At 42.4% G+C, this 27,017-nt stretch overlaps 1 protein-coding gene across 12 annotated transcripts in view; it reads left to right on the forward strand.

The window, feature by feature from the left end:
- FGFR2 (fibroblast growth factor receptor 2) overlaps positions 1 to 27,017 on the forward strand; it is an 81,103-nt gene that overhangs the window by 50,229 nt on the left and 3,857 nt on the right. For 6 of the 12 annotated variants that reach the window (XM_039553521.1, XM_039553519.1, XM_039553522.1 and 3 more), the window contains 11 exons: positions 981 to 1,171; positions 2,021 to 2,168; positions 6,071 to 6,273; positions 14,122 to 14,273; positions 16,908 to 17,029; positions 17,655 to 17,765; positions 18,512 to 18,702; positions 21,225 to 21,347; positions 22,634 to 22,704; positions 24,455 to 24,592; positions 25,396 to 25,501. In XM_039553521.1, coding sequence (XP_039409455.1) covers positions 981 to 1,171; positions 2,021 to 2,168; positions 6,071 to 6,273; positions 14,122 to 14,273; positions 16,908 to 17,029; positions 17,655 to 17,765; positions 18,512 to 18,702; positions 21,225 to 21,347; positions 22,634 to 22,704; positions 24,455 to 24,592; positions 25,396 to 25,501 — 1,556 coding nt within the window. Of the gene's footprint in view, positions 1 to 980; positions 1,172 to 2,020; positions 2,169 to 3,779; positions 3,925 to 6,070; positions 6,274 to 14,121; positions 14,274 to 16,907; positions 17,030 to 17,654; positions 17,766 to 18,511; positions 18,703 to 21,224; positions 21,348 to 22,633; positions 22,705 to 24,454; positions 24,593 to 25,395; positions 25,502 to 27,017 lie in introns of all 12 variants that reach the window. The other 6 variants (XM_010408099.4, XM_010408131.4, XM_010408145.4 and 3 more) reach the window with 3 other exon arrangements.

A 27,017-nucleotide genomic window follows, 5' to 3' on the forward strand; every position in this document is an offset into this window, starting at 1 on the left:
CGACAACCCTTTTGCTGAGGGAATTTGCCCCAATATCTAAACCTCCCCTGGCACAACCTGAGGCCATTTCCTATCGTCCTGTCACTTGTCACCTGGGAGAAGAGCATGGCTCCCACCAGGCTAAAACCTCCTGTCAGGGAGTTATAGAGAGTGAGAAAGTCCCTCCTGAACCTCTTTTTCTCCAGGCTAAACAACCCCAATTCCCTCAGCTGCTCCCCATGAGAGGTTGACTGAAAGTATGTGATAAATGCTTATGCAAGGGCAGAGATTAGAAGCTGAATTGGCTCACATTAAATACACTTCAGTTTTCCAGAGAACTCTGTATTTGCCTGTGTCTTGGTGAGAGTAAAAATGATCTGTGTTTCTGCTGCTGTGTCTGGGTGAAGCAGGGAGCAATGGTGGATGGTGGCACTGATTAGGGCATTTTAGGAAGTTGAGCTGCCTGGTTTGTGCATCCTGCATGTGGAGTTCCAGTGCTGAGTCTTCTGCTGCTACTTTGGAGAAATTCCCTTTGGTTTCTTGTAACACGTTTTTAAAATTAATCAATGGTTAATGATTTCTTCATTAATTAATCAATTATTTCTTCTTAATGTGGAGGTTTAGTTGAATCGAGATATTTTAGAACTCAGAGGTAACTTTATTATGGTAGCTTAAAAAAACCCAAAAGGAGATATTTTACCTAATTAGGGCTGAGTTAAACTATGGAAAATGAGTAAAGTGTTTAAGCAGGGTTCCTGCCCTCCCCTGAAATGTCTATTCTTTAAATTACAAGTGTAGTGCTCAAGCCATCTCCTTTGAACTGCAGGTTTTGTTACACGTTTTGGCTGCAGTGTTATTTCGGAGGAGTCAGCCAACAGGCTTACAGGGCTTTTTGGCTGGGGTTCACTTACAGTTTTCTTGGCAGCCCTGCTTATTTATGCATCTTTATTTCTCTCTCTCTCTCTCTCTTGCTCCTTCTCTCCCATTCCCTGCCGGAGCAGAGCGCTCCCCGCACCGGCCCATCCTCCAGGCCGGGCTCCCTGCAAACGCCTCTGCCGTGGTCGGAGGGGACGTCGAGTTTGTCTGCAAAGTCTACAGCGATGCCCAGCCTCACATCCAGTGGATAAAGCACGTGGAGAAGAATGGCAGTAAATACGGGCCAGATGGGCTGCCTTATCTCCAGGTTTTAAAGGTGAGGCTTCACAGATGCCGGCAGTGGTGATGTCTTCTTTAGAGCGTGGCGTTTATTTGGTGTAAATCCAAGGATTTTGAGTTCTGAACTTCTTTGTTTATATGCTACAAATGGAATGATGAGTTAGGTAAACATTTGCTTGTCTAAATGCTAATTATGCAGCTTATAGATATTGTTTTGCTCCTTTTTCCTTCCATAAAAAGTCCTTTATTTCCAAATGTTTCAGGCATGACTTATTCAGAAAAAAATTGAAAATCCTTCTAAAGAACACCATTGACATTTTTGTATGGGTAGAAAGCATCCAAAACATACCTGGGACAATCTCTACTCCATTTCTTTCATGTTTCTTCAGCCTCTTGATTCCAAAGTAACACGGCATCCGCTGCCAAAAGCTTGCTGGAGGACTGTATTGTCTGGATGCTGAGCCTGCAGAGGTGTCTGGTTTTGAGCAGTGTATTGGTAGTGTCATTCCTGCCAGCAGGCATTTGGAGCCAGCCTGACCAGGGAAACTGAAGTTTTCCAAGCTGGGTGGCATTGCCAAAACTCAGTGTGCTGGCAGTCAGGACAGCCAGCGCTGTCCCTGCTTGTCCCATGCAGTACCTGCCTAGGTGGTTTTTTCCTCCCCCCACGCTGCTCTTTTCTAACTCCTCGTGTGATGCTTCGGATGTAAGAAAACCAAACAACGACAACCAAAAGGAAAACAAAAAAAAAAATCCACCCCAAACCCTTCAATGTTTAGAGGCTGATGTGGAATGTTCTGGTGACATGTTGGTGGTGGGACCATAGACAGATTGGTGTCCGTTCTGGGCAGCAGTGACATTGTTCTCCTGTGTTATTGGTCTGTTCTAGCACTCGGGGATAAATAGTTCCAATGCTGAAGTGCTGACACTGTACAATGTGACAGAGGCGGACGCTGGAGAATATATTTGTAAGGTCTCCAATTATATAGGGGAGGCCAACCAGTCTGCCTGGCTCTCTGTTCTGCCAAGCGTACAAGGTAACAATGTTTTTTAAAGCAAGCTGGAAAAAATGGTGCTTTGGGAGACTGCAGGCAGCTTGTAGGATACTCTCTGGCCTTGGTGGTATATATGTGTAATCTTCCTTCGGTGATGCAGCTGGTGTTACACCAGCAGCCATGGAAAAATTCCCACAATATTCTCTGTGCACCAGAAGCACTGCTTTGGTTTCTGATGCTGATCTTTATTCTCTCTTTGGTGTCTTTGTGTCTGCATATGTGTGTGTGTGTGTGTCCAGTTTTGCTGTTAATTCTGCATACTCTGCAGTTCACACAGAGGGTACTCACTGAATAATGTAATTACAGCCTCGTAGGGTGTATTTATATACATACATAGGCATGTATATATATGACCTGTTCACATAAGTACCCACTGAGGCATAAGTCAGGTCAGTTTAGTCATTTCTAACTTCCCACCTCACCTGTGACTGTGCAGGTGGGAGGGTTTTTCCAGGTGTTACTCACCCCTTACTAACTGGTTTTTACTCAGCGGTAACAATAAAGACTGGCAACCCTGTGGCTCCTGTCCACAACTAAATGTACCTCAAAATGGTCCAATAAAAAGGTATTTATTCCCTCATCGTGTATTTCAAAGTAACATTTTTGAATGGAACAGAGATCAAAAGCAGCAAACATTAATTTCTCTAAACCTCCATCACTGAGACCTTGATGCTGATGCCCTGATGTGCCCATCTTGGGACAGCTGGGAAGTTCCAGGCCTAAGATTTGCTGCATTTGTATGAGTTTGGATAATCACTTATACTTAGTTTGGTGCACAATGTCATGACAGCAAGTCTGGAAGATGACCAGAAAAAATCCCCGAAACTTGCAGATTTTTTTCCCCCAGTCATTAAGATGTAGAAAATTATGTTTTATTTCCATCTCCTGGTTCTCAAACATTTGGAGTCTTTTTGCTCCCACCCGTGAGAGCCACAACTGAACAAGAACTCTGATTTTTGCACAAGAGTTGAGATACTTTCCACTTGAGATACTTGCTTCTAAGCAAACCACCAAATATTTCCAGACTTGAGATGAAAACAAGATTTGGCAAATCTGCACAACATACAGTGGTAGTTACTACACAAAACTGTAGTGCAGTGGGTGATGCAAGGATCATACACAGCCTAAGACAGCTACTAAGTTGTCTTTTGGAGCAGAATTCACATCTTTTTTTGATCATTTTAGAGTATGCTTTTATGGTAAATTCTTTCCTCTCAAACAGGTATCTACACACGAAGGATCCCACGTTCTGTCCTACTTCATTTTCTCTTTTTTTTTCTTTCAACTTTCTCTTGTTAAAAAAGAAGAAGGAAAAAAAAAAAGCTTTGTGGGTGAATTTTTCCATGTCTTTTGATTGCATGCATGTTTAGGTGGTGAGTTTAGGTCTGGTGAAGGGTGTTGATTACTTTCTGAGGTGAGCTGGGACCTGTTGGTAAACGCCTTTTGGACGAGGGATTGTGGATGGGGAAGGAGCTTTGCATCTCTCCACCTCTGCCTTTACCAAGTGCAAAGCCCCGTGGCTCCATCTCCCTATCCACAAAAATTCTCTCAGTGTCTAGCTTTTTCTCTTGCTTCCCTCTTGTTTTTTTTTAGGCTGCCGGTGTTAACACCACGGACAAAGAAATTGAGGTTCTCTATATACGGAATGTAACTTTTGAGGATGCTGGGGAGTATACATGCTTGGCGGGTAATTCTATTGGGATATCCTTTCACACTGCATGGTTGACAGTTCTGCCAGGTATACACTGCTCTCTTTCTGTGGTTTTTCCTCTTTCCCCGCCCCCCCTTGTTGATTGCTGCAGAATTAGCACAGCTTCTGTCTCAAAAAAAGGACTTTTACAACGATTTGGGTTTTTTAAAAGCAGTTGTCTCAAGCCAGTGAGTTGTTCTGTCATCTGTTTGCAACTCCAAAAAGCTAACAACAACAACAACAAAAGGGAGGGGAGTGTGTGGCTATTGAACTTAATTGAAATATTTTTACATTGTCAGAAATGCTAAGGAGCTGCATTTCCTTAGCACTTCAGTGAGACAACTGAAAACCAGCCTGTAAATCTTTGTAAATTTTTTCAAGAGGATGAAATCCAGCTCTTACGAAGTTTGGAGCTAATTTGGCCACGATTATGTCCTGGCTCATTAAAATACCTGAGCTATTCAGTGTACTTCAATTCATTTTTACCTATCATGCAAATCTCTCACGGAAATTCCAATTTCGATGCCAGAGGATCATGTACAGAAGCAGTGCCTTCCATACCTTGGGAATCGGCTCCGTGCATCTTTAAACATTGCATGCTCTAAGGAAACAAGTAGTCATTTGCTTTTACTGCAAAGCATGTCTTGCTGTTCTGGGGTTGATGATGTTTCTGTCCTTAAAAGAAACAAACATCAATGTGCTTTATTGCCTGAAAATTGTTATCAGCTGTTAGAAGACGTAACCATAGTTGGTTTTGACATTAGTCAAATTTTCTCATTTATAAGTGTTGGCAGCTGCCTCAGGAGTTCCTTTGGAAAAAAAACATGAACCACCTGAGGTTTGCTGGGTCATCTTGTGCTTAACATTTATTAATTGTTAATCCTAAGTAAGAGGTACAAAACCTGCATGTGCATATTGCTGAGGTTCACAGGGTGGGAGTTAAACGTTCCCACTGTCTGCAGATAATTTCTTACCTTTTATTAAAATACAGTGAACAAGGCAGCTTTATTCCATCTCACTCTGAATTGAACCCCGAGCCTGCAAGGTGTCACCAAGCAGGCAGAGCAGTGCTTGTGTAGAGCTTGCTTCTGCTGGCAGTGTTTGCATTTTGCAAGTGCTTGAACAGCATTTTTTTTTTTTAACCGATTTTCTCAAACAAAGTATTTTTATAAGCCTGGAAAGGCACCAGAAAATTTCAGCTTGAAATGTGCATTGCTTGCAGAGTGACCGCTGATGGCTGTGGAATGCTGTTTATCTGGGGGTTGAATCCCAGATAAGGGATTAGGGACACTGTTTGCACGTGTAACTGTCTTGAAGATAGCCTCAAAATGGTTTCAATCAGGGTAACAGCTCTGTAGAGCCACTCCCTCCAAAATCTAATCTCATAGACCAGTAACCACTGATGAGGTTACTTGAAAGACCACAGTCCTCACAGAAGAGGGCTCGTTAATTAATGTGTTGCTAGCAATTAGTTTTTCACTTCAATTATGCTTTTTAATCCAGCACTGAGCTCCTCAAAGGACCTCAGGGGAGCTGGGCACCCAGCATGAAGCACAGCTGGTTAAGCAGCTGGACAGTCAGGTCCTTGAAACACTTTTGAAAGCCCTAAGCTGAGTTTACAGAAATGATGGGGGACTGATTCATCCTCCCTTCCCTCTGTATTTTGAGATCCTACAGAAAATTTTGAATAAACAGGCGGTCTCAAGCAGATTCAAGCCCAAACACTTACTTGCAAATTTAGAAACTTTTCTTTCAGGCTGGCTAATTCACTGTTTTATCTTTACATGTGTTTTTGTGTGGTTCACAAGAATTGCAGTGCTTTTAAAGTTTGACTCAAGTAACAAAATGAACCTGAGCCTAGTTTGAACAGTTTTTTCTTCCCCCTAAAATTATCCTTGATCATGCAGTATTTCAATGTATATGTGTGTACTTACCTAGGCAGACACGTGTGCTTGTGTAAGTACACATAGATGCACAAGCTCACACTCAGTGCAAACTGAGAAGTCAAAGCAGTAATCTGGAAAAAAGAATTACTCTTAGATTGCAAGATGGCCTAAACATTCAGTGTTGTGAATATCACACAAGAATTGATTATGTTTCAGCATTACTTGTTCCAAGTGCTGTGCCAAACCATGCCTGTTCTGTGTGTTAACCCTGTGGCATGATTGTTCCCTCCTAAAACCTTCCCATCCAGCTCCTGAGAAAGAAAAGGAATACCCAGCCTCTCCAGACTACCTGGAAATAGCAATTTACTGCATAGGGGTGTTCCTGATTGTCTGCATGGTGCTGACAGTGATCCTGTGCCGCATGAAGAACACCACCAAGAAGCCGGATTTCAGCAGCCAGCCCGCTGTCCACAAGCTGACCAAGCGAATCCCCCTGCGCAGACAGGTAACAGAAAGTAGATAAAGAGTTTCAAAGAACTTTTTTACCCGAACTACTAAGCCAGCACATGCTTCTGCTGAGAGCTTTGGAGAGGGGAAAGAATAAGTGAATTATTAAATAAATGATACCAAATTGCGGTAGGGGTGGGATAGAGAGAACATCTTAGCACAGCGATGTGTGTCCCAAGGAAATCAGGGTAGGGCTGTTAGGGAGGGGAGAAGTGTGAAAACTGAAATATGTTCTGCTTTAGCAGGCTGTAGATGGGGGGGAAAAAAAATGTATTTCAAGTATTTTGGGGCCTGATCCCACGGCTTGTTGGAGTCAATGGAAAAAATGTTATTGACTTAATGGGCTTTGGAAGAGAAGCCTATTTAATTGTGTATTTATGATGTTTCTAAGGTGATTATTATTGTAGTAACTAGGTACCAGATGCAGAGAGGTATTTTTCAGGAAGACTTCTGAAGACCGAGGGGAGGGAGTTTCACAGCCGGGCACCCAGTGAACACCCCAAAATAGAAAAAAGACTGTAATAAAGTAAAAATAGGGGAGATACTATATCAGACCTTGGACAGCTTGATTAACGTAGTGATGCTTTTGAGCAAGGAACAAAAGCAAGTTCCAGATTTAAAATGCACACAACAGCATCACATGAAAAATATTTTACAACTGTTTGTGGCTGGCAGTGAGCAGTTCTGGAGAGGGCAGTGCCGTGAGCAACAAACCAGTTGAACAAGTAACAGGACTTTGGCTTTATCACAGGCCACCACTTGCCAAAACAGCCTCCATTCCCACATACTGTCCTCTCCTGAAAGACTTGGGGTTTTTTAGAAGCTGGAGTTTAATAGGTTTTGATTTTCTTGCAGTAGTTCTTGAGGTCAGACCTCTGCACCCCCAGGTTTCAGCCCTGCAGGATGGGAGGGCGTTGGCATCTGAGGCTGTGGTTCACCTCAGCAGCCAAAAAAACCCTGTCTAGGGGGATTGGATCCAGGCTCTGGCCAGGGGATTGGGATATGAGGGTTCACTTTGTGTGCATGTGCACCATGAGTAAGTGGTGCAGGAGTTCTGCAGATTTGTTTTTACAGCCTGCCCAGAATATTGTCACTGTCAGAGTAATACATGTACCTTAAAAATGGTTCTTCAGTGTGGGTAAGTGTTTGAAATGAGATGCATGGGCACACAGAGTGGGAGATTTTGAACAGCATTACTATTTTCTGGACCCTTGTTTCATGGTTTCTGGATTTCCTTGGTTAAAAATACCAGGGGAATGCTTTAGCTGTCTTCCTCTGAATTCAGTATTTTACAGAATCCTGGGGTGGGGGACCTGAATTTTTTCAATCTGAAAAATACTTGGTTTGTCTTATGAGCAAAAATGTTAAATTCTTATTTTTTCTGACTTTCTTTACCACTTTGGGTTGTTTTCTTCGTTTTGTTTTGGTTTGTTTTTTTTTTTGTAATTTTGTGATTTTATTCATTTGCTTGAGTATCACTGGGACAAAGAGGGACTTTTCACTCTGAGTGTGTCAGAAAGAGTGATGAGAAGCCCTCAGCTCAATTCACACATCTCTCTGGCTAGAAATCTGTGGAGATTTCTGGACAAAGAAGGCTTTTCAGATGTTGCATGCTTAGCCAGAGAGAGAGAGATACATATCAACTGCTTAGATAGGAGACATTTATTAGATGTCTGCCTGAATATAAAAAGCCTAATGACTCAGAGATAAGTTGATGGCATAAAAAATACCTAGGGTTTGGTGTGAGCTCAGTTGTGTCAGCTGGAAATAGGTCCTCAGGGAGAAGAATGTTATTTCATTGCATGTGACAGCAGTGCCAACCACTGCCCTCAGTTTAGCTATTTATCATTAAATGATGCAATATGGACCTTCTCCAAAGCTATTGTTTTTCACAGAGGAAAAAAACTGTCTTACAACATGTTTGTCACGTTGGGCTTTATGAATTTCAGGTTTTTTACCTTTTTTTTAGCTGCAATGGCATTTTGCTTTTAAAAGTGGGAATAAAGTTTTTTGAAAAACTACTTATATTTGAAAGTGCAAATGCTGATTCAACCCCTAAGCAAAAATCCCACTTCTCCCAATTGTTCCTGGTACTGTTTTGTTAGCAGCAGTTGCTCATTGAAGGTCTCTCTGCTTTTGTGTCTGCAAGGAAGAAAGTGTAACTACTGTAAGCATTGTCTGAAATCTGAATTTCTGGTCTGATGATTTCACTGGTCAGCTTGCAGAGGCAGGATGAGACAAGCAGTCCCTGAAGACTTGCTCTTGAATATTCCTTAATTTTTCGTGATCATCTCCTTGGTGCTGAGGTTGCAGCAGCTCTTTAGTTTCTGCATCTTTTAAAGCTGGTTTTGGATTTCAGGGCTGTTGTCACAAGTGAAGAATTGAAAAATAATCCAGATGTTTTATTTATTGGGTGTGTGTTTGTGGATCATTCAACCCTGTTTTATTGTGCCACCAAGCTCACTTTGTTTCAGTTTATATGTCTTTCAGAGCATTGTGTTTAAACTTGGTGGGGTTTTGTCAGTAAACCTTTATGTATCTGTGGGTCACAGAAGGTTCTCCCTTTGTGCTGTGGGTGGGAGGGATGAAGTGGTTGAGGTGGGAGGATGGAGAGAGCAAGCAGGGGAGATGCTCGTGGCAGGTAGGCTGTGAGAATGGGGCAGGGATCCAGAGCTGGGTGATGGGATTTGATGGAATTCCAGAGAAATGAGGCCATAGATTGGGAAATTCTTGATACTGTTTTCAAAGCTCTTTGGCTGCTGGCTCAGGGTCCCTGAGGATCTGGGTTGGAAAATAATCCTGGTTCACAGAGAGACATTTGCATGACTCTGATGCCATCTTGTCTGAGCAGGAGAAGAGTCTTGCTGAGTAACAGATGGTTTGGTTTGGATTCTCCTGCACTATTTAGCCTGAGCTACTACAGGATTTTATCATTCCCCACAAGCAGGCATTTTTTTCCTGCCAAAACGCGGTTCTTTTTGCATTCATAGGAGGGGTCAGGATGAAGTCAGACATTATCAGTTCCCATCCCCTGCAATCCTCAGCCTCACCAGGATCTGGTACTCGGTTTTCAGGTTTTTCCAGGGAAATCCAGCAGGCAGCTCCTCTTTTCATCAAAGCAGCTCAAGTGTTATCCATGGCCTGTGTGGAGGCACCAGCTTGAGAGGAGCAAGGGGATGAGGAATCTGTAGGATTCACAAGCTGATTTGCAGGAGAGGCTTTAAGTGACAGGGCCACTGAACCAAAAGGTGAAGAGTAGCCTTCAATAGGATGTACATCTATTTTGTAGAACCTTTATTTTAACAAATAAATTATAATTGAAACAGACAAAAAGACCGTCCCTCCTCTTGTGACTTGCTCAAAGTCAAGTACAAATGTTTGTCGTCACTGAAGGTTTTTGTTAGGGCTGTCACAGTCAATCTGTCAAATCTGGTCCCCCTCAATATGCGTGTCTTAAACAGGAAGCAACGATTTTTTTTTATGCTTAGTATTTAAAATACACTCCCAATAATTTATGTCTATTGTTGTTGTGGAGTCTAATCCTTCATAAGATATAATATTTGTGATGAACAAGGATTGGTTGGTTTAAAGTAAGGCTTGAGCTCACCCAGCAAATTAGTTCAAAATGATAGTTCAATAATTCAAAATGATAATGGCATCTGGAACGTGAAAAAAAGAAAAGTGATCAGGAAAAAGGAAACTAATGTAGTATTTCATGTAATATTGAGCAGTAAAATGATCATTTTTTTAGAGGAATAGACTATGAAATACAAAGATTAATACACAACTGTCAGTAGGATATTGTTGAATGGAATTTACCTTAAGGATTTATTTTATTTTTCCTTTATCCTTGGATTTTTCTATATGGAAACCACTGTCTTGTCTAGTAGCACTCATTGGATATTATTTTGTGAATAAGTGTTTCCAAATGAGTGCTTTTCGTGGAGGGGTGGTGCATGTGTTTTTAAATGTCAGTGCTTAACATTAGGATTACTTAGTTCTCTGTAGTGCATTTAACCTCATATTTTCCTGGATCTGGTCACTCAGATGGACTGTTTCTACCAGCAGCTGACAGCGTTATTTACTAATTGTAATATACAAATATGCATATGACTTCAAATTAACTTCTACAGCAGAGCCTTCAGAAAGGCTGACAGTTATAGGAAATCACTGCATGGCTGCTAAAATGTCCCAGCATGAGTGCCAGCACTGACAGATCCAGGCTCCAGGACATGGTATGAATTATCAGTGGAGGAAAACACCCTTCATAATCAATTACAGACAATTACACACTGCTCTGCAGCTGATTTTGCCACATGGCATTTAAAGATTCCAGCAAAGATTTGTTTGTTTTAAATGCTCCGCTGCTTAGAAATGCTTGTAAAGCATTAACTGAGAGCTGATTAAACACAGTGTGTTGGCCAGAGGAAGAATATGAAGTTAATGGGGATATAATCATGCATTGATGTATGAGGTTTGGATGCAGTGGGCTTTTCTCCTTCTTGAGTACAGATATGGAGCTGAAGGTCTGTCTGAGCCTGTTGCTTTTCTCACTTCTGGCCTGCTAAAAGCACAAAGGCAGCACACAAGGAATATTTTCTGGTAGACTTCTGCCTTCCTGTTGAGGTTGACATGGACCATAATGGTCCTTTCAGTGCTCTGCTCAATTCAAGCTGACTTTTGCCTTTCTTTCCTTAATTAAATGCTCAAAATACCTCCCTAGTGCAGTGTCATCACTTAAAACAGGGTGTCAGCACACTGAGTGGGCCTCCAAGATTCCTAATTCACCTGTATTAGGTGAACCTGTGTGGAGAGCAGAGCTGCACGTGGCAAGCTGGAGAAAAGAAAAAAAGCATATAGAAAGCTGCCACTTAAATGTGGATTAAAGCTGACCATGTCTACTGACCTTGGAATAGGTAGGATTTTCCTCACTCTTTTATAATGTGCTCTAAGGCAGTGAAAAAAGATGCTTGAGGGAGGAGATCAAAGGTTAATTCTTTATTATTGCAGGAAAGGTGAAAGGCCATTTTGAAACAGAAAATCTCCCCCAGCCACCGGCCAGGCTGGGTTGGCTACATCTTTTCTGGAGCGGATTTTTATAGCCCTTGAGCTCCTGTAACTCCTTGTACTGCTCCAGTTAATCAATCAGGAGAATATTCCCTGGGAGTACAGTCCATTTATCTTCTCCCAGACATGGAGTAGTTCCTCTGGATTTCTCATCATTCCTGTCCACATTAATGCACTTTGGTTACCTCCAGCTTCTCTGGCTCATCAATGGACAGCTCTTCTGTGAAGTAAACACGTGCAGTAGCGTTAAAAGGGAAACTGGCAGAGCCTTTAATCTGCTTTTTTCTATACGTTATTGCTATTTAAGCTCTGTGTTTAAAATGCATCACCAGAGTATTTCAGTTTATTGCAAGTTTATATTTTTAGGCTTTAACCATGCTGAGGCTGCTGAATGGTGAGTGTGAGAACTAGTGAAAAGATGAAACGCTGGAAGAGATCCAAGCAGTGTCTAGTACAATTACTGTATTCATGAAAGAGAAACCCAAAACCAGAACCCAGAATTCTGGACCATTTCTGATACCTAAGATATCTAAATTTTGTAGCTTCACTTCCATGCCTTTCTGTCCCTTGAAAACAGTGGCTGTAATAGCAAAGACAGGCATGAAAGTAAAGGCAATGTTAGTTAATACAGAGTATATGAATCGAGACTTTAATAAAGATCCTGGTAGAATGACTGGAGAATAGTACGTAGAGTTTGGAAATATGGAGGAAGTGGCCACAGAGTATTGATAGGCTTGTGGTGAGAGATGGAAAAATGGAAGCCAGAAATAACAGAAAAATGGAATTCAGGACAGTAGGGCTGGGGGCAGAGGATCTGCCGCATTGTTCTTGGAGATTTGCACATTTCTTTGTGCTGACCTGGTTCATTTCATGAAGCATCAGTTTCAAACTGTAATGAAATAATGAAAATGAGCAAAAAAAAAAAAAAGCAGATCAGATTCCAGTCCTGGTTCTGCTGCTGGCTTGTCCAGCAGGTGAGTTCCCCTCTGCAGGCTGGGCATGGCAGCATCTCTCTCTCAGGACTCAATTCAGTATTCACTCACTGATTTTTTTACAGCTCCATAGTCTGCCTTAATAGTACTTTTCTGTTTGTATCCCAAGTGGTCACTGGATTTATTTTCCTAGAGGAATGTGCCAGGCACTTATATTTGCTGAGAGTAAATGTTAATATTCGTGATGGTGGGATGAATGAGGGGGAAGCAGTCCACCTTTCTTTTTCTGAATGGTGGCCTTGTGTTTGTCAGTTTTACTCTCTTGTTTCATGGACATCTTGCATGCAGGAGCGGTTTCTGATATCAGGAAAGGTCTGTCAGCTGCAAATCTGGTTATCAAGATTAATTTTTTGATAGCAATCCTTAACATTTTCTTCCTTATGAAACCTCTTTCCACTCTTTATCTCTGGTCTTACAAAGATGCCTTTTTGTAATCTAAGACCTGTGGGACAAAACTGTAGCCTGGTGACATTTTACATAAGCAAACCTGGTGCCAAAGTTGATCTTCATCCAGGTGAGGAGGATGTAGGTTCTCTGGTGCTCCAGGCTTCCAGCTGGGTCCAAGAGAAGAACCTCCTGCTGCCTGGTGAGAGGATGGGTGCCATCCTAATGGCTTTGTGAAACAACCTTCATCCCAGCCTGGCCACCGGATTTGGGCTTGGCCAAGACGATCATGGCCTGAAGAGAGAAGGAGGATTCCTGAAGACTTGGGAAGGGAAGACTGGCAATACAAGCATTTTTATTTTGTGTTAATATTCACTTGAAGCTCTGAGGTCAGCAGATGTCAGGCTGCTGTTTGCAGGCTTGAGGGAAGTGCCTTATGGAAGATTCACACCAAAACAAATTTTGTTACATGGATGGAGCAGCTGCCTCCTCCTTCAAAATGTTTGTCATTAAATACCTTTGGTACTCTAAGCAAAATATTGGGGCTGATGAGAAATCACACTCCAAAGTTTCAAAACTGAGTTATTTTTAGGAGCTCTTCCCCACATTTCCTGTAGAGTCTTTAGCTAAGAATGTAGCTAATTGAAAACTGAAGTATTGTGATAGCTTTTTGATGCTTTCAATATTGAGTGCTTGGAAAATAGAGAATAATAGAATCATATAGGTTGGAAAAGGCCTTTAAGATCGTTGAGTCCAAATGTAAACCCTGCCAAGGCCACCACTAAACCATGTCCCATGTGCCACATCTACGAGGTTGGTGACTCCACCACTGCCCTGGGCAGCCTGCTCCAATGCCTGACTGTCCATCCATTGAAGGAGCTGTTCCTAGTATCCAATCCAGACCTCCCCTGGAGGCCATTTCCTCTTGTGCTGTTGCTTTTTCCTTGGGAGAAGAGATGGATCCCCACTTGGCTGTGTGCTGATTTGGGAAAAGACGTGGTGACATGGACAACTAGGAGTTGAAGAAGAGAATGTTTTAATCACCTTTGCCTATGGTATAAGATGCCCACTTGATATCTAAGAGTAGTGATGTAAATATTGTCATTGATTAAAAAAAAATCTTAATGTGGTAACTGAAAATATCTTCTGAGGGAATATATTTAAAACTTACATGGTTTTTGACCCATGGGACAGACTGACAGCCTTGGCAGCAATTAGAGTCAGTATTGTGTTTACAGGGAGGCTAAATGTGAGAGCAGAGCACTAGAATCAAGACTGTAGATCCAACCACTTCCTAATACCATGGTTCTGAGCTGGCTTGGTATCAGGTACTGGTGGTTTTCAGATTTTGGGCCAAGATTACATCTCTGTCTTTTTTTTTCTTGTTGCATCTTGCATTGCAACCACAGGTGTCGGCTGACTCGAGCTCCTCCATGAATTCCAACACTCCTCTGGTGAGGATCACCACCCGCCTCTCCTCCACTGCTGATGCCCCCATGCTGGCTGGAGTCTCGGAGTATGAACTGCCAGAAGACCCAAAGTGGGAGTTCCCAAGAGATAAGTACGTAGCCTGCTTCCTCTGACACCACTTCTGCATGTCTGAATAACCTTACACAGTATGGCAGGAGGAAGCATCTCTCCTCATGTCTCCCAGGGTTTTTCTAGTTTAAAGAAAAATCTCAGTCACCTGAAGCTCCTCTGAAGATTAAGATTCAATTCAATTATCTGAAATCAGTTTGGTTAAATAGAAGCTAAATTTTCTCTGCCTGCCATCCTGATTATATTTTCAGATTTCTTGCAGGTTTTCAGATTCTCTGCTGAAGTGTAGCTCCTCTATTAGGAAAAGAGTCAGGAAAATTAGGTATGATCTAGACTGGGGAAAACATCCACATACAAGCAACTGTTACAGGGCAATGGAGATTTCCCTGAGCAGTACCTCTGAACATTAAACCATGTGTTGTAGTCGACTGCTTAATTGGCTAATATTTAAAAAACAGGTAATGCAATATGTAGGAGATAGAGAAAGTCTAAATTATGCTATTAGACAATCTTTCTGTCACGTCTCTGGGTAGGATTTGGTGTTGACTTTGTACTGACATGTATTAATGGAGACAATTATTTTTAATTCAGGGGAACATTTTGCATGTCGGGTGCATGTATGTGCAACTTCTGTGGCTTAAAAGTATTAGGTTCCAAGCAGAGCGTACTGAATTTTAATACATTCAAATTCGTGTGGCTACCTAATATTTTCTTCAAACTCTGTTGACTAACATGCAAAATGAGCTTTTGAATAATCTAATTAACATTGTAACCATGTTGCCTACTATAAAAAAAGACATGCAAAAGAGAGAGAATGGTAACACAGGTAGAAGCATGATTATTTATCAGTTAGTGCTAACTTTAAGAAGTCTTTAGTTGGCTTTGAGAAAATAACACCTTTTAGCATGGACAGTTCTCTTTGGAAGTTCAGGGTTGTGACTTTTGAATAGGAGAACTGTAATATTGAACCTTCTGACAACTGTTCTGGAAATTGTTTTATTGATTTAGCTGAAAACTGGAGTAAAAGGCTGTAATTGCCACCTGCAGCATTCTGGTCAACAGTGGGGGCCTGTATGTGTGCTCCTGTCAGCCCAGGCCCTGGGGGGATGCACTAAATGCGGAAAATTTTAGAGTTGCTAAACATTTAAACCCAGTGTTCAGCACAAATGTAGGTGGAGCAGATGGGCAATGAAAGGAGGCTATTTAGAGGCAGTTTATTAGGCTGGGGGGCAGCAGGCACACAACGAGGGGTTTGTTACTTTGGTCCTAGCAGGGCAATAGCACATAAATTAACCAGTTTCCAATGCAAATGTTTGTTCTCTGCCAAGACCCTAAATTCAGTTTTAGTTCTGGAGAAAATGCAGGATGACCTCAGCATAGCATGTGCTGCCCTTCAGTCTTTGCACCTTTTTAAACTTGCATTTGCTTTAGAAACCAATCCAAAACAGCTCGAGGAATTCTCACCAAGTCAAAGCCCACATCTGACAGAGTGAGCTGGCTGCCCTCAGGAGGAGCCACCTCGCTTCTGTCCCGTGCCGGAGCAGATAAGCGAGGTTTCAAATCACTTAGCCCTGGTCTAACCCTTCTGCTGATGGTATGACAACCTCTCCTTGTATTTCATGGAGAAAGGCAGGTGTCCATGCTTTTAAGAATGAGTCCCTACATCTGTGGTATCTGTGAAATCCTCCTGTTGACCATGGAAAGTCAAGTCCTTAAGAACTCGTTTATGAAAATGCTTATCTGAATCTGGCCCCTATATTGGATAATGTTATCAGCATCACAGTCATTGAGCACCCTCCCTGATTTCTGCCACAGCACTGCTGCTGAATGGTAGGTGGTATTCTCTGCAAGTAAAGGAGCCTGCGTCTGGCTCTTAAGACTTAGGCTGGAATCAAAAGGATTTTGCCCAGAGGCTTTGAAGTTTCTTTTTCATTTCATCTCTTTCTCCTCATGGAGTTGAGATCGACATCTCTGTGTTAGAGCTGAGCAGGTTTTGCAACCAGGAACATGCTCCACAAAATGCGTTCTGCAGAGCCCACTTAGTGACTGCTCCTTTTAGGAGGGTTTGATATTGGTGCTGTGATTACAGCTGAGTTTGTTTGTCCCAGTCTCTGCCTCCCCTCTCTGAGCAGAGCCTGGGCTCTGCGGGCAGGAGGCATCTTCTGGTCCCTTCAGCCAAGACTCTTGTGGCTGCAAAGAGTCTGCACAACAAAACAGCCACTGTGCTGGACCCTCTGTGGCTGAGACTTTACTCTCATCTCCTTGCAGTCAGTGTGGAAACAAAGACGACCAGCTGTGTTAGTGACCGGAGAACCTGGCCTGTTGCTGGCTGCTCCCAAATTCCAGCCACTCTCTGAAAGCTCTGCCCCTCCACATTGTGTGTCCCCACGAGCCATCAAGTGCAGCCTTGAGGAGAGCTTAAGAGCTGGGTTTAGTGACTGATGTGCCTTTCTGAGATGTGCACTCCACCATCCCTAAGAATACATACCCCGGCCTGCGTGGAAACCAGTGCGCAGCCAGGGCCTTATTGGTTCCATACGATAAACGCCTCACGCTGCAGCAAGTTGTTGAAAGGTTTTTATATTTAGCCCTGGAATTTCACTGGCTGCACCCCTTCACCAGATGTTGTGTGTTAATGCACTGTTTGCACCTCCAGGCTGACGCTGGGCAAACCCCTGGGAGAAGGTTGCTTTGGGCAAGTGGTCATGGCCGAAGCGGTGGGAATTGACAAAGACAGGCCAAAAGAAGCAGTGACCGTGGCAGTGAAGATGTTGAAAGGTAAGAAAATTGGGTGATTGGGGATCAGAACGGGCAAGATGGCAGCTCTCATCCGCAGAAGTTTCTTTTGTGGCATCTGAACTCTGTCATCGTTGTGGGGGGGTCAAAGAGCGCATAGCTGACCTCAGCCTTCAGCAGTCTGGGGTGTAAATCTGCACCCTTGACAGCCTGTTTATCTTGAGCAGCGGGTATTTGGGAGCAAGGAGATGTATTAGCATCGTGTGGGTCTCTCTGCTTTCAGTTTATTTCATGTCAGAGGCTATCCTTGTGTAGATCTGAGCCCATTCAGTCCAGGTGGTTGGTGCCTATTTATTTTGAATTTAATTGTGAGGTTAGTTTGCAGGAAAGGTGGTGTTATTGGAGGTTTGATAGCTAAGGACAGCTTTTTTATGCCTGATCTTGCTGTGCTGCCTCCTTACATTATAACACCGAGGAGCTGGACAGTCCACGAAAGAGGCTGAGACTATTTTTTGTTAAGACATAATATATGATGTGCAGTGTAAACTGGAAAACAAATCCCACATTCTGCATTTTGGGCCACGCTTATTTTACACCAGCTGGTGAGCCTTACTGGAGCTCAGGCTGGCACACTAAAATATATGAACTGAATGTGTGTCTTCTACAGATGATGCCACAGAAAAAGACCTGTCTGACCTGGTGTCAGAGATGGAGATGATGAAGATGATTGGGAAGCATAAAAATATCATCAATCTTCTTGGAGCCTGTACCCAGGATGGTGAGTAGGGAGAAGAAAGCAAACCAGGACTTTCCAACAGGTCTGCAAAAGTCTCATTAATCATAATTTTTCAGGAGGTTTTAAGGAAGCAGTCATGCCGTGGTAGGATTTTTAGCTATTTCTCTAGCTTAACAGCAATATTTTAACTTCTGTTTCTCATTATAGTTGCAGCCTTAATATGAGAAAGGGTCCTATATCATATGAAAACTCTCTAATCCCTTGCTGTAAGGAACAAATGACCTTTTGCAGGGCCTTTACCCATGACTGCTGTTCTGAATTGTCAGCCCTGCTTCAGGAGAACTTGCACCCCACAAATTTGAAATGAGCACTTTTACTCTTTGAAAAGCTGATTATGCCACATAAAGTGATGCAGAATGGCATAAATCTCTGGAAATTTAAAAAATATTAGGAAGCACTTTCCCTTTGTTGGAGATCTCAGTGTGTTTTTTGATTGAAAATGTTTGTTTTACAGTACGTGGCGTGGTCTGAAAGGAACAGGCACTGGGGCAGGGTTTAGGTACTTTAAGCCACTAATTGTGGTTCTGCCACTCTCCTGCTGTGGAGCTTTGGGCAGTCACTTCCCCATATCCAAACCTTTTATTTTTTATTTTTCAAGTGGTGCTTGCTGCTTTCCCATTTTATCGTTACAGTTAATTTATTATAGAGCACTAAAAGCTTCTTTACATAAAAAACATTTTACCCTGGGACCTGACCCTGCTTTTCCCCATGGTTCTGCTCATCCCAAGGTCCTTTGTACGTGATAGTGGAATATGCTTCCAAGGGGAACCTGCGGGAGTACCTGCGAGCGCGCCGCCCGCCCGGCATGGAGTATTCCTTTGACATCAACAGGGTGCCCGAGGAGCAGATGACATTCAAGGACCTGGTGTCCTGCACCTACCAGCTGGCACGAGGCATGGAGTACCTGGCTTCCCAAAAAGTAGGTGGAACTCAGCAAATACAGCACTTTTTCCAGTTTGATTTTGTCCTCGTCTCGTTTGTGCTCAAGAATTCGCTGGGAGAAGGAGCTGTCTCAAACAGGTTGTGTAATCCACACCCCTGCAGATCAGTGGGAGAATTCATTCACTTGGAAGTTTTTCATCTTTGTTTAGCAATATTGCTAAAATGAGGCCTGGAGTGGATCATTTAAAGTAAATACTGTGCACGTATCTGCAGTTTGAGTCCATAAGCACAGGTGGTCACTTGATTACACAAGTCAGAGCACTCCACCCATGAGGCAGCAGGCTCTGTTTGCCTTCTGCTTCCAGTCAAACCAACCAAATCCTATCACTTCGTGATGTAAAACAAATGAATTCTGTGGCTGAAAGGATTTACAGAATAACAACAGGCAGGGTTGAGAAGAGCCAAGACAGCAGGGCAAAAATAGTGGGTAGAAGAGGCAAAAATAAGTGGAGTGTATTAGTCACTTAAATGATGCACTTTACTTAAAACTGGTGTTCTCAGGAGGCTGAGCTTGTTGAAAGAATTTATTTATCCTGTCATGTCCCCAGACACTTATTTCTAAAACCTGTCTTCAAACAATTTCTTTTTAACCAGCATTTTGATTAAATTGTAGTTATAAAACCTTAAATAGCCCTGTATAACTAACTCTGTAAACATACTGTGGCTTGGTGGATGAGCAATCCTGGATACCCTGGATGATGTTTGGGCCCAAAGGCTAAACCAGAGCAGCAGATACCAATGATAAGTACTTCCTGCAGGGTGTGGAGTGGTTAGTGGGATTTACACTGATTTCCAGTCATATCCACTCCCAAGTATGGAGCTGTTTTTAACCAAAGACCAGGGCTGAGCTCCATTCCTGTTGTGTGGAGTCATGATTTTGTTATTGTTTTTTTCCTGCACTTGTAGAGGTTGGGGAAGAGAGGGAATCCAGGTTTAATTTTGCTTTTATTCTTTTGTTTTGAAACAGTAAATCTTAGCACAGTAGGGTCAGCAGAGTGACGTGCGTGACAGCAAGGCAAAACTCTTCTAATGGGGTAAAGCAGGGGTATTGATTAGGTGACACACCTCAGGATATCTCTTTCTGAGATTAATGAAACTCCTGCCTGGCAGTGAGCCACGTCCCAAGAAAATAGAGCTGATGTGAAAGGAAAACATAAATCTTTTGATCGGTAGTCTTGAGAGTAAGTGTCCTCCTGAGGAGCTCTGAAGTGCTGCTGTAGGACACTTACAAGAGCCACTGCAGCCTTTTTTATTTGCAAAAACACTTGATTGGTGCTGGGCTGAGCTGGACAGAATGAGAGGCATTGCACAAGACAGAGGGAGAACAGGGCAGCACACAGTAGACCTGTGCATTCCTGTGCTCCAGGTACCCCACCACTTCTGTTTGTACTCCACCCATTCTTCTCCCCTTAGGGATCCATTTACAGAGCTGGAATAATGAGAGAGCTGCTCTTCTCATGGTATTCCCATCATGCAGGAGCTGTGAGAAAGGCAGTGTTCTTGTTATTTCAATCCAGTAAGTGGCTCACTGAGACTTCAGTAAAAGAAAAAGGTGAAGGTGATGTTTGTTCACCTACCCTTTGCTTATTAGAAGTTTTTGCCTTACAAGCAGTGGTACTTAGAAACAGTATCCCATTTCCAGCACATGCTGGAATAAAACATACAACATCAAGAGTAATCCAAAATTGAGGAGGAGAAAAGGTTTTTTTTAACTTGAAAATAAATCAAATATCCTGATGGGATTCCAAATGCAATGCTTCCTACCGTGGCCCCATTGCCACCTGGTATCAACCCTAGTAATATTTGAACACAGAAATAATATCCAGAGCAGTCATAGAGTCCCCTCAGTGTCAGGATAATGCTGACATGAAGGAAACATCTCTCAGGAGGTAATAGGTTTAGTTTCACTATCAAAGCTGTCTTAAAAACAAACAGTCAAACCCTGATTTTTTCTTTGCCTTTTCATAATTAAATTCTTACAGTCTTGTGGTTGAAGTAGTTACACACACCCTAGACATCTAGTTTACAATTGTATTCATATCTTTAATACTAAAAATGGTTGCACTGATCCAGTCTGGCTGTCAGGTTTTAGCTCTGGTGAGACAATATAATTTAAGAAAAGCAACAAAATAAAAATGTTCATTAACAGGATTTGTAAGGAAATATGTACCTGGGCACATGTAACAGAGAGTGGATGCTTGGCACAACTTGGGTCACCACCCAGCTTTCAGCCTTAGCAAAAATACACATTTAAGTGGACCAGGACTTTCTAAGACACTCCTTAGGGCCATTGTTCAGCTTGAAAACACCAGCTGAGGGGATGGATTGCAGTAATTAAGAAAATCATATTTCACAGCCTTGTAGTAAATGTGTGGCTTTCCCACCTTGTCATTTAGGTTAAAATCCATAAAGGAGATTTAGTTATGGTGTTGAAGCACTTCCACTTTTGCAGCAATTTATTTCAGTGGGCTGTTTTTTTCTTCTTCTTTTTTTTTCCAGTGCATCCATCGAGACTTGGCTGCAAGAAATGTTTTAGTAACCGAAAACAATGTCATGAAAATAGCAGACTTTGGTTTAGCCAGAGACATCAACAATATAGATTATTATAAAAAGACTACTAATGTAAGTGGATGGTTTTCTAATCTCTGGAAACAAGTGTTTCTTTCAGTGATTCATTTCAGAGCTATGGTTGTAAACTTAATGGGCTTCTTGTACAGCAGCCTCACTTTTCATCCCAGACAAAAGGCAGGGATCAAGGACATGAGCATTTCTGTCTCCTCTTACAGTGATAGTTCGTTAAAAAGATAAGCAAAGAGGCTGCATATTGTAGGATTAGAAATGCTAAAATACAAGAACCTTTTTTTTATTGTGTCCCTGACTCCAGTCACTTGTAATAAGTGGAAACATTGCTGTTGATTCCAGCTGGTTTAGTACCCAACCTAGGATCTTGAAAAATGCTGTACAAACAATGCCAGCATTAACCACAATAAAAATCCTGTTTACTTGTGGTGATGTCCCATTCTGCCTTCTGCCTGTGCCTGTACTTAGCTTGTTAGGGACAGGTTGTGGTGGTGATCTCAGAGTGGGGCTAGAGGTTGAGAAAATTGATTTGTATTCCCCACACTGTCAGTGTTTTGCTGCTTAGCCTGTACCAAATCAAGAAGATAAAACATTTTGGATATAGCATTGATACCTAGTTTGAACTCCTCAGGGGGCCTCTTAAGGTCCTGCTGAGCTGCACTTGGATTTTGATGGGAGCTCTGCAGAACTCATTGAGTTCTACAGATTTTATATGTATAAATATGACTTCTTAGTAACAATCATGTTAAGTGGCTTATTTATGAAAATCAAAAAGCAATTAGTGGCATTTTAATGGTAACATCTGCCTACTTCCAAAAGCCAGAACCACCATGTACAGCAGCACTGGAGAGAATTGAACCTTTTCATTTCAGACTTGGTGCAGTTCTTGGGCTCTGTGTGTGTGCAAAGCAACAGGCAGCTCTTACTGTGAGCTTTGGGACCCTCAAAAGGGACAGGAAAACAAAATTATTGAGTTTAGTAATCAATTTATATTTGCAGGCGAGCTTGTTTTTCAGAAGTTTATTAATTGTGGGTTTTTTGCCTTTAAAGAGCTATAGCAGAATGATACTTTTGATTTTGATTGCTTATCCTATCATTCTCCTAGCAAGCAGTCTGGGAAATTTTAGGAACTCTCAATGCTTTTAATTTTACCTTCAATGCTTATATCCATTTTTATAATAGTGTCTGTACTTTAGCCCATTTTACTATTTTCTTACTGAAAATGCTAAAGGTAATTTATGTGCTGGTTTGCATTAGCAGACTGCTCTTAGAGAAATCATCCTGTAAATTGCTGCCATTTTAATTTCTCTTCCCCTCCAAACTCACAGGGACGGCTTCCAGTAAAGTGGATGGCTCCAGAAGCTCTGTTTGACAGAGTTTACACACATCAAAGTGATGTGTAAGTGGCCTGATTTCAATGGGGTTTTGGGGGTGGGAAGGAGGGGGTTGTTTTGCTTTGCGTTTGTTAAAGTTTGGGGTATTTCAAATGTGTTTTGCTGTTGTCCTTTACCTTTAAGAGTTTTCATTCTGTTTCACATATTAATAGATGGAACAGGACTTGCCCTTAGAAAGTGAGGATTTTATGGTAGACTGCTAACCAGTGCTCTGTTACTAATCTGCCCAGCTTCAAAGCACATGAAAGGTGGAAAATGCTAACCTCCTTCTGTCACTGCGGAAGTTTCCCCCCTTGAACTTATTTACGGATGTGCAGCTACAAAGAGTCTATCTAATTTGCTTGCCTTTTGACATACTCTGGACTTCCTTCAGGTTTTAAAAAAGAGGAGAGAGAGAAAAGAACGAAAAAAAGAAAGTTCCTGAAAACTTCTTTTTAAAAATCTGTGCTAAGATCAAAAATCTTAATCTTAGTGTAATAAAACATAGGCTGGGTATGCTGGAAAAGTTTTCTCTGATTTTCAGAAGTGGTGTTGCTCCCCAGCAGTACTTCACATGTAATAGGGAATCATTGGACTCTGACACTTCAAAAATCTTTTAATGTGTGCACAGAGCCATTGGCTGATGCAACTGCTCAGGGTTTGTGCTGCTTCCTGTTACAGTTCTGTGTGCATTGTGCTTGAAGTAGAGGTGTATTTCTTATGCAATACAGATGAAGATCCTGGTTTTTATTTCTCCAAGAGAAGCTGTTAACTGTAAAGGGCTGGATGCTTCCCAGCAGAGGTGCAAAAGGTTATGCACATCAGTGCAGGGTTAAAAAGGAAAAGGGCAGGATGGAGAAAATAAGAAGTATCTCCTCTTTCTTTAACCTGGGTGCACTTTCCAAGCTGTTCTCTCCTTAAGAAAACCATTTACCGAGGCGTTTCCTGCAATCTCTACATCATTTACAAAGGAAACTATATACACAGGTTAAGGGTGGATCAAACTTGTGTTTTAAAATAACATCTTGGCAAAATATTTAAGTGAATGTGAAGTAAACTACTTCACTCGGGACTGAGAGTCAGTCTGAGCTCCTCAGCAGCCAGGGAGCACAAGGATTTCAGTGCTGGGACTTGGAGACTCTTGGCCCCATGGTGGCTTTGAAGATGGCTAAAGAAAATATTATTGTAAGTTTGTGCAAACGGTTTACTAAAATACCGTGCTGCAGAGCTGGGGGAGCTGAGAGGAGCTGGGGAGCCCAGTGCAGGCTTTGTGCTGGTGCTCACCTGCCAGCCAGCCCCAGCTTGCCAGCCAGGCAGGATGAGGCAGGAAAACTGGCTTAAAATTATCCCCCTTCATTCCCTAGCAGAAGTTAGCAACAAAAGGAAAAAAAAAAAAGAAAGAAAGAAAGGCAGGGTGATGCAAAATATTTTTGTTTTGAACAGTCTGCTTTTTCCAAAATATCCTGCCACATAATTGTGCCCCAGCGGAGCTGTTAGTGCTCTGTAAGTCATTAAGCTTTGAAGATGCAGTGCTGGGCAGTAGCCCCCAGCTGCTCAGAGCACACCAGACAGAGGCAAAGAGGGCGTTTGGGAGCATGCTGGGGTCAGTCCCCATCCTATATGCTGTCCATGCATCTGATGCACTTCCCAGACCCCTGTCCTGTTCCGGGCAGGCAGACCTGGGCATGGGCTGGTTTAACTCTTACAAGGGACTGGGATTGTCTGTTTTCAGCAGCTAGGCAGATCTACTAATGCAGTTTTCTCTTTGGTTTGCAGTTGGTCATTTGGTGTGTTAATGTGGGAGATCTTCACCTTAGGAGGGTCACCCTACCCAGGAATTCCAGTGGAGGAACTTTTTAAGCTGCTTAAAGAAGGGCACCGAATGGATAAACCTGCCAACTGCACCAATGAACTGTAAGGACCCTGATTTGCTGTACCAGGGTTGAAGGGCACAGCTGCACTGAATTCACATGTCTAATGCTACCCCCAGAAGAATCAAACACTTTCAGAAGTGCTCGACTCTAAAATTATGGATTTTTGTGAGGGTATAGATGTGTAAGGAAAAGGGATGGGAAGGATTTCAGGAAATGTTTGGCAGAGGATCCTTCTTTGCACACCCTGCTGTGATCCTATTGCAGAAAGAAGAAATCATCTACAAGCCAGTCTCTGTCAGTGTTTTTACGCCCACATTTGTTTGATTTTTATGTTACTAACATGGAAATCCATAAATGTTGCACATACCACTAATCAAATGTGAGGTACATCAGGCTACTTTTGTACCCAACAAAATACATCTGGGAAGTTCTGTGTTAACACAGCATTATCTCCTGGTGTTGTGGGAGTGTGACTTCTGGTATTTCAATACAGACCTTAACTGTATTTATTATTTTCCCCATTTTGATTTCTCCACAAAGAGTGCAATCCCTAACATGCAAAAAATACTGACACGTGTGTAATTTATTACCTTTGAAGTGTCTGGGCCACAGAACTGAGCCCACAAGAAGGTAATTTAGACACTGAGCAAGGGAGAGACAGGAGTAGAAAGCCCCTCTGCAGGCAGGGAGTGCTGCCCAGGTCTGGGGATTCAGTGGTCCATGAGTGGAGCTGTGTGTGCTGTCTGCTTCCCTTGTGAGGGGCAGGCACTGACTGTGCGTGAAAAGGTTTGTGAGGAGGACGCGTGATTTTAATTAAGCCAAGCAAATGTGTATTTCTTACAGCTATATGATGATGAGAGACTGCTGGCATGCTGTGCCTTCTCACAGACCCACTTTCAAACAGTTGGTGGAGGACTTGGATCGGATTCTCACTCTCACAACTAATGAGGTAGGTAAATTGTTTCCCCCCATAAGCTGCTGATTGGGACAAATGGTTCAGGAGACAGATGGAATTTATTCAATTATGAAATCCTGCTCAAGTTCACTTCTTGTTCTGTTTGTCATTGCCCTCTGAGGTTACAAGCAGCTAAACTATGTATCCTATGAAATCCTCGGTCTCTTGCCACTATGCCTGGAATTATGTAACTAAAAAGAAACACATCTTTGAGCAGTTTTTGGTTATTTCTTGCTGCATCTCTGGATGTTTTCAGCATAGCAGCGTTGAGGGACTGCGTGTGGCAGGTTGAGGGGCAGTGTTCGTGTTTCAGCAGGAGTTGCACGTGAGGGAGAGATGTGGAGTTCGTGGTGGTTCTCATTTGCCAGCTCAGTTTGATTCCCAGCCATGCTATGTAGGTCAGAAGAGGAGAAATCGTCAATGGCAGATTTCAGATGATGTGTCTGAGAGTGAATTAGGTTCACTGAAATAGCTCTCTGTGGAGGGAATGAGGACCCACGGGGGATGTGCAAACAGCCATCCAATTATCCAAAGGTCCTGCCTGGCACTGCTTCAGGTTGGGATATGTGAATGCAGAAAGGTTTTATTTGAAGAACATTCTTTCAGAGGTCTGAGATATTATTAGTTTTAGCAAGGAACACAGCGATTAGGGTATTCACACAGGAATCAGTCCTCTTATCACTAAACCACATGCACCTTTGAGGAAAATCACCAGTGATGGAAATGTTGATTCTTTCGGTGGAAATTTCTTTTGAGAGAAAATACTTGGTGTCCCAGAAATATTCTACAAACTCCTATTACTTCTGAGAAATGAAGTGTTTAATGGGAGCAAAAAAAGAACAAAGCAGTTACACAGGAAAACTGCAACAACTTGATTTGACAATGTCAAAACAAGATTTTCGTAGTTGTTATTGCTTCTTTGTAGAAAAAAAAAAAAAGATTTTAATCACTTTATGTGCCTCCTCCACGCTGTGTTCTAATTTTTTAGAATTGTCAGAGAAATAAAAAACGGATTATGGAGCAGCTTTGGGAAAGGCTGTGCACAGTGGAGATGACAGGAGAACCTGAGTAAAGAGATGGCATTTTTTATGATCATAATTTGCCCAGTAGATCTGGTTGAAAAAGATTCTTTGGCTTCAGTAGCAGCTGTAAATTTATCTGGTTTTTGTTTTTAAGGCTTACTCTAAAAAGTGGCACCTTCAGGGCTGGCTCAGAGATGGGGCAGGAATATGCTCTCCCTGTGGACTCATGGATGTAACTCTGTGTCCTGTTGCCATTTTCACCTCATCCAGTACTGCCTGCATCTTTTCCTGCCTAATTCATATATGATTTCACAAGACCAGTTGGAGGTGGGCTGGCTGCCACTGCAGAGTGCTGGGTGGCTTGGACTGGATATGTGTTTGCAAATTCAAGAGGGAGGTTCTGGGCTGCAATTCCAAGCCTGGGAAAGGATACTGCTTTCTTTTTTGCGTGTGTTTAACCTTCTTGTGTGTGCCTTCCCAACTCCGTG

The sequence above is a fragment of the Corvus cornix genome, chromosome 6 (assembly GCF_000738735.6).
Source record: "Corvus cornix cornix isolate S_Up_H32 chromosome 6, ASM73873v5, whole genome shotgun sequence".
Taxonomy (NCBI): Eukaryota; Metazoa; Chordata; class Aves; order Passeriformes; family Corvidae; genus Corvus; species Corvus cornix.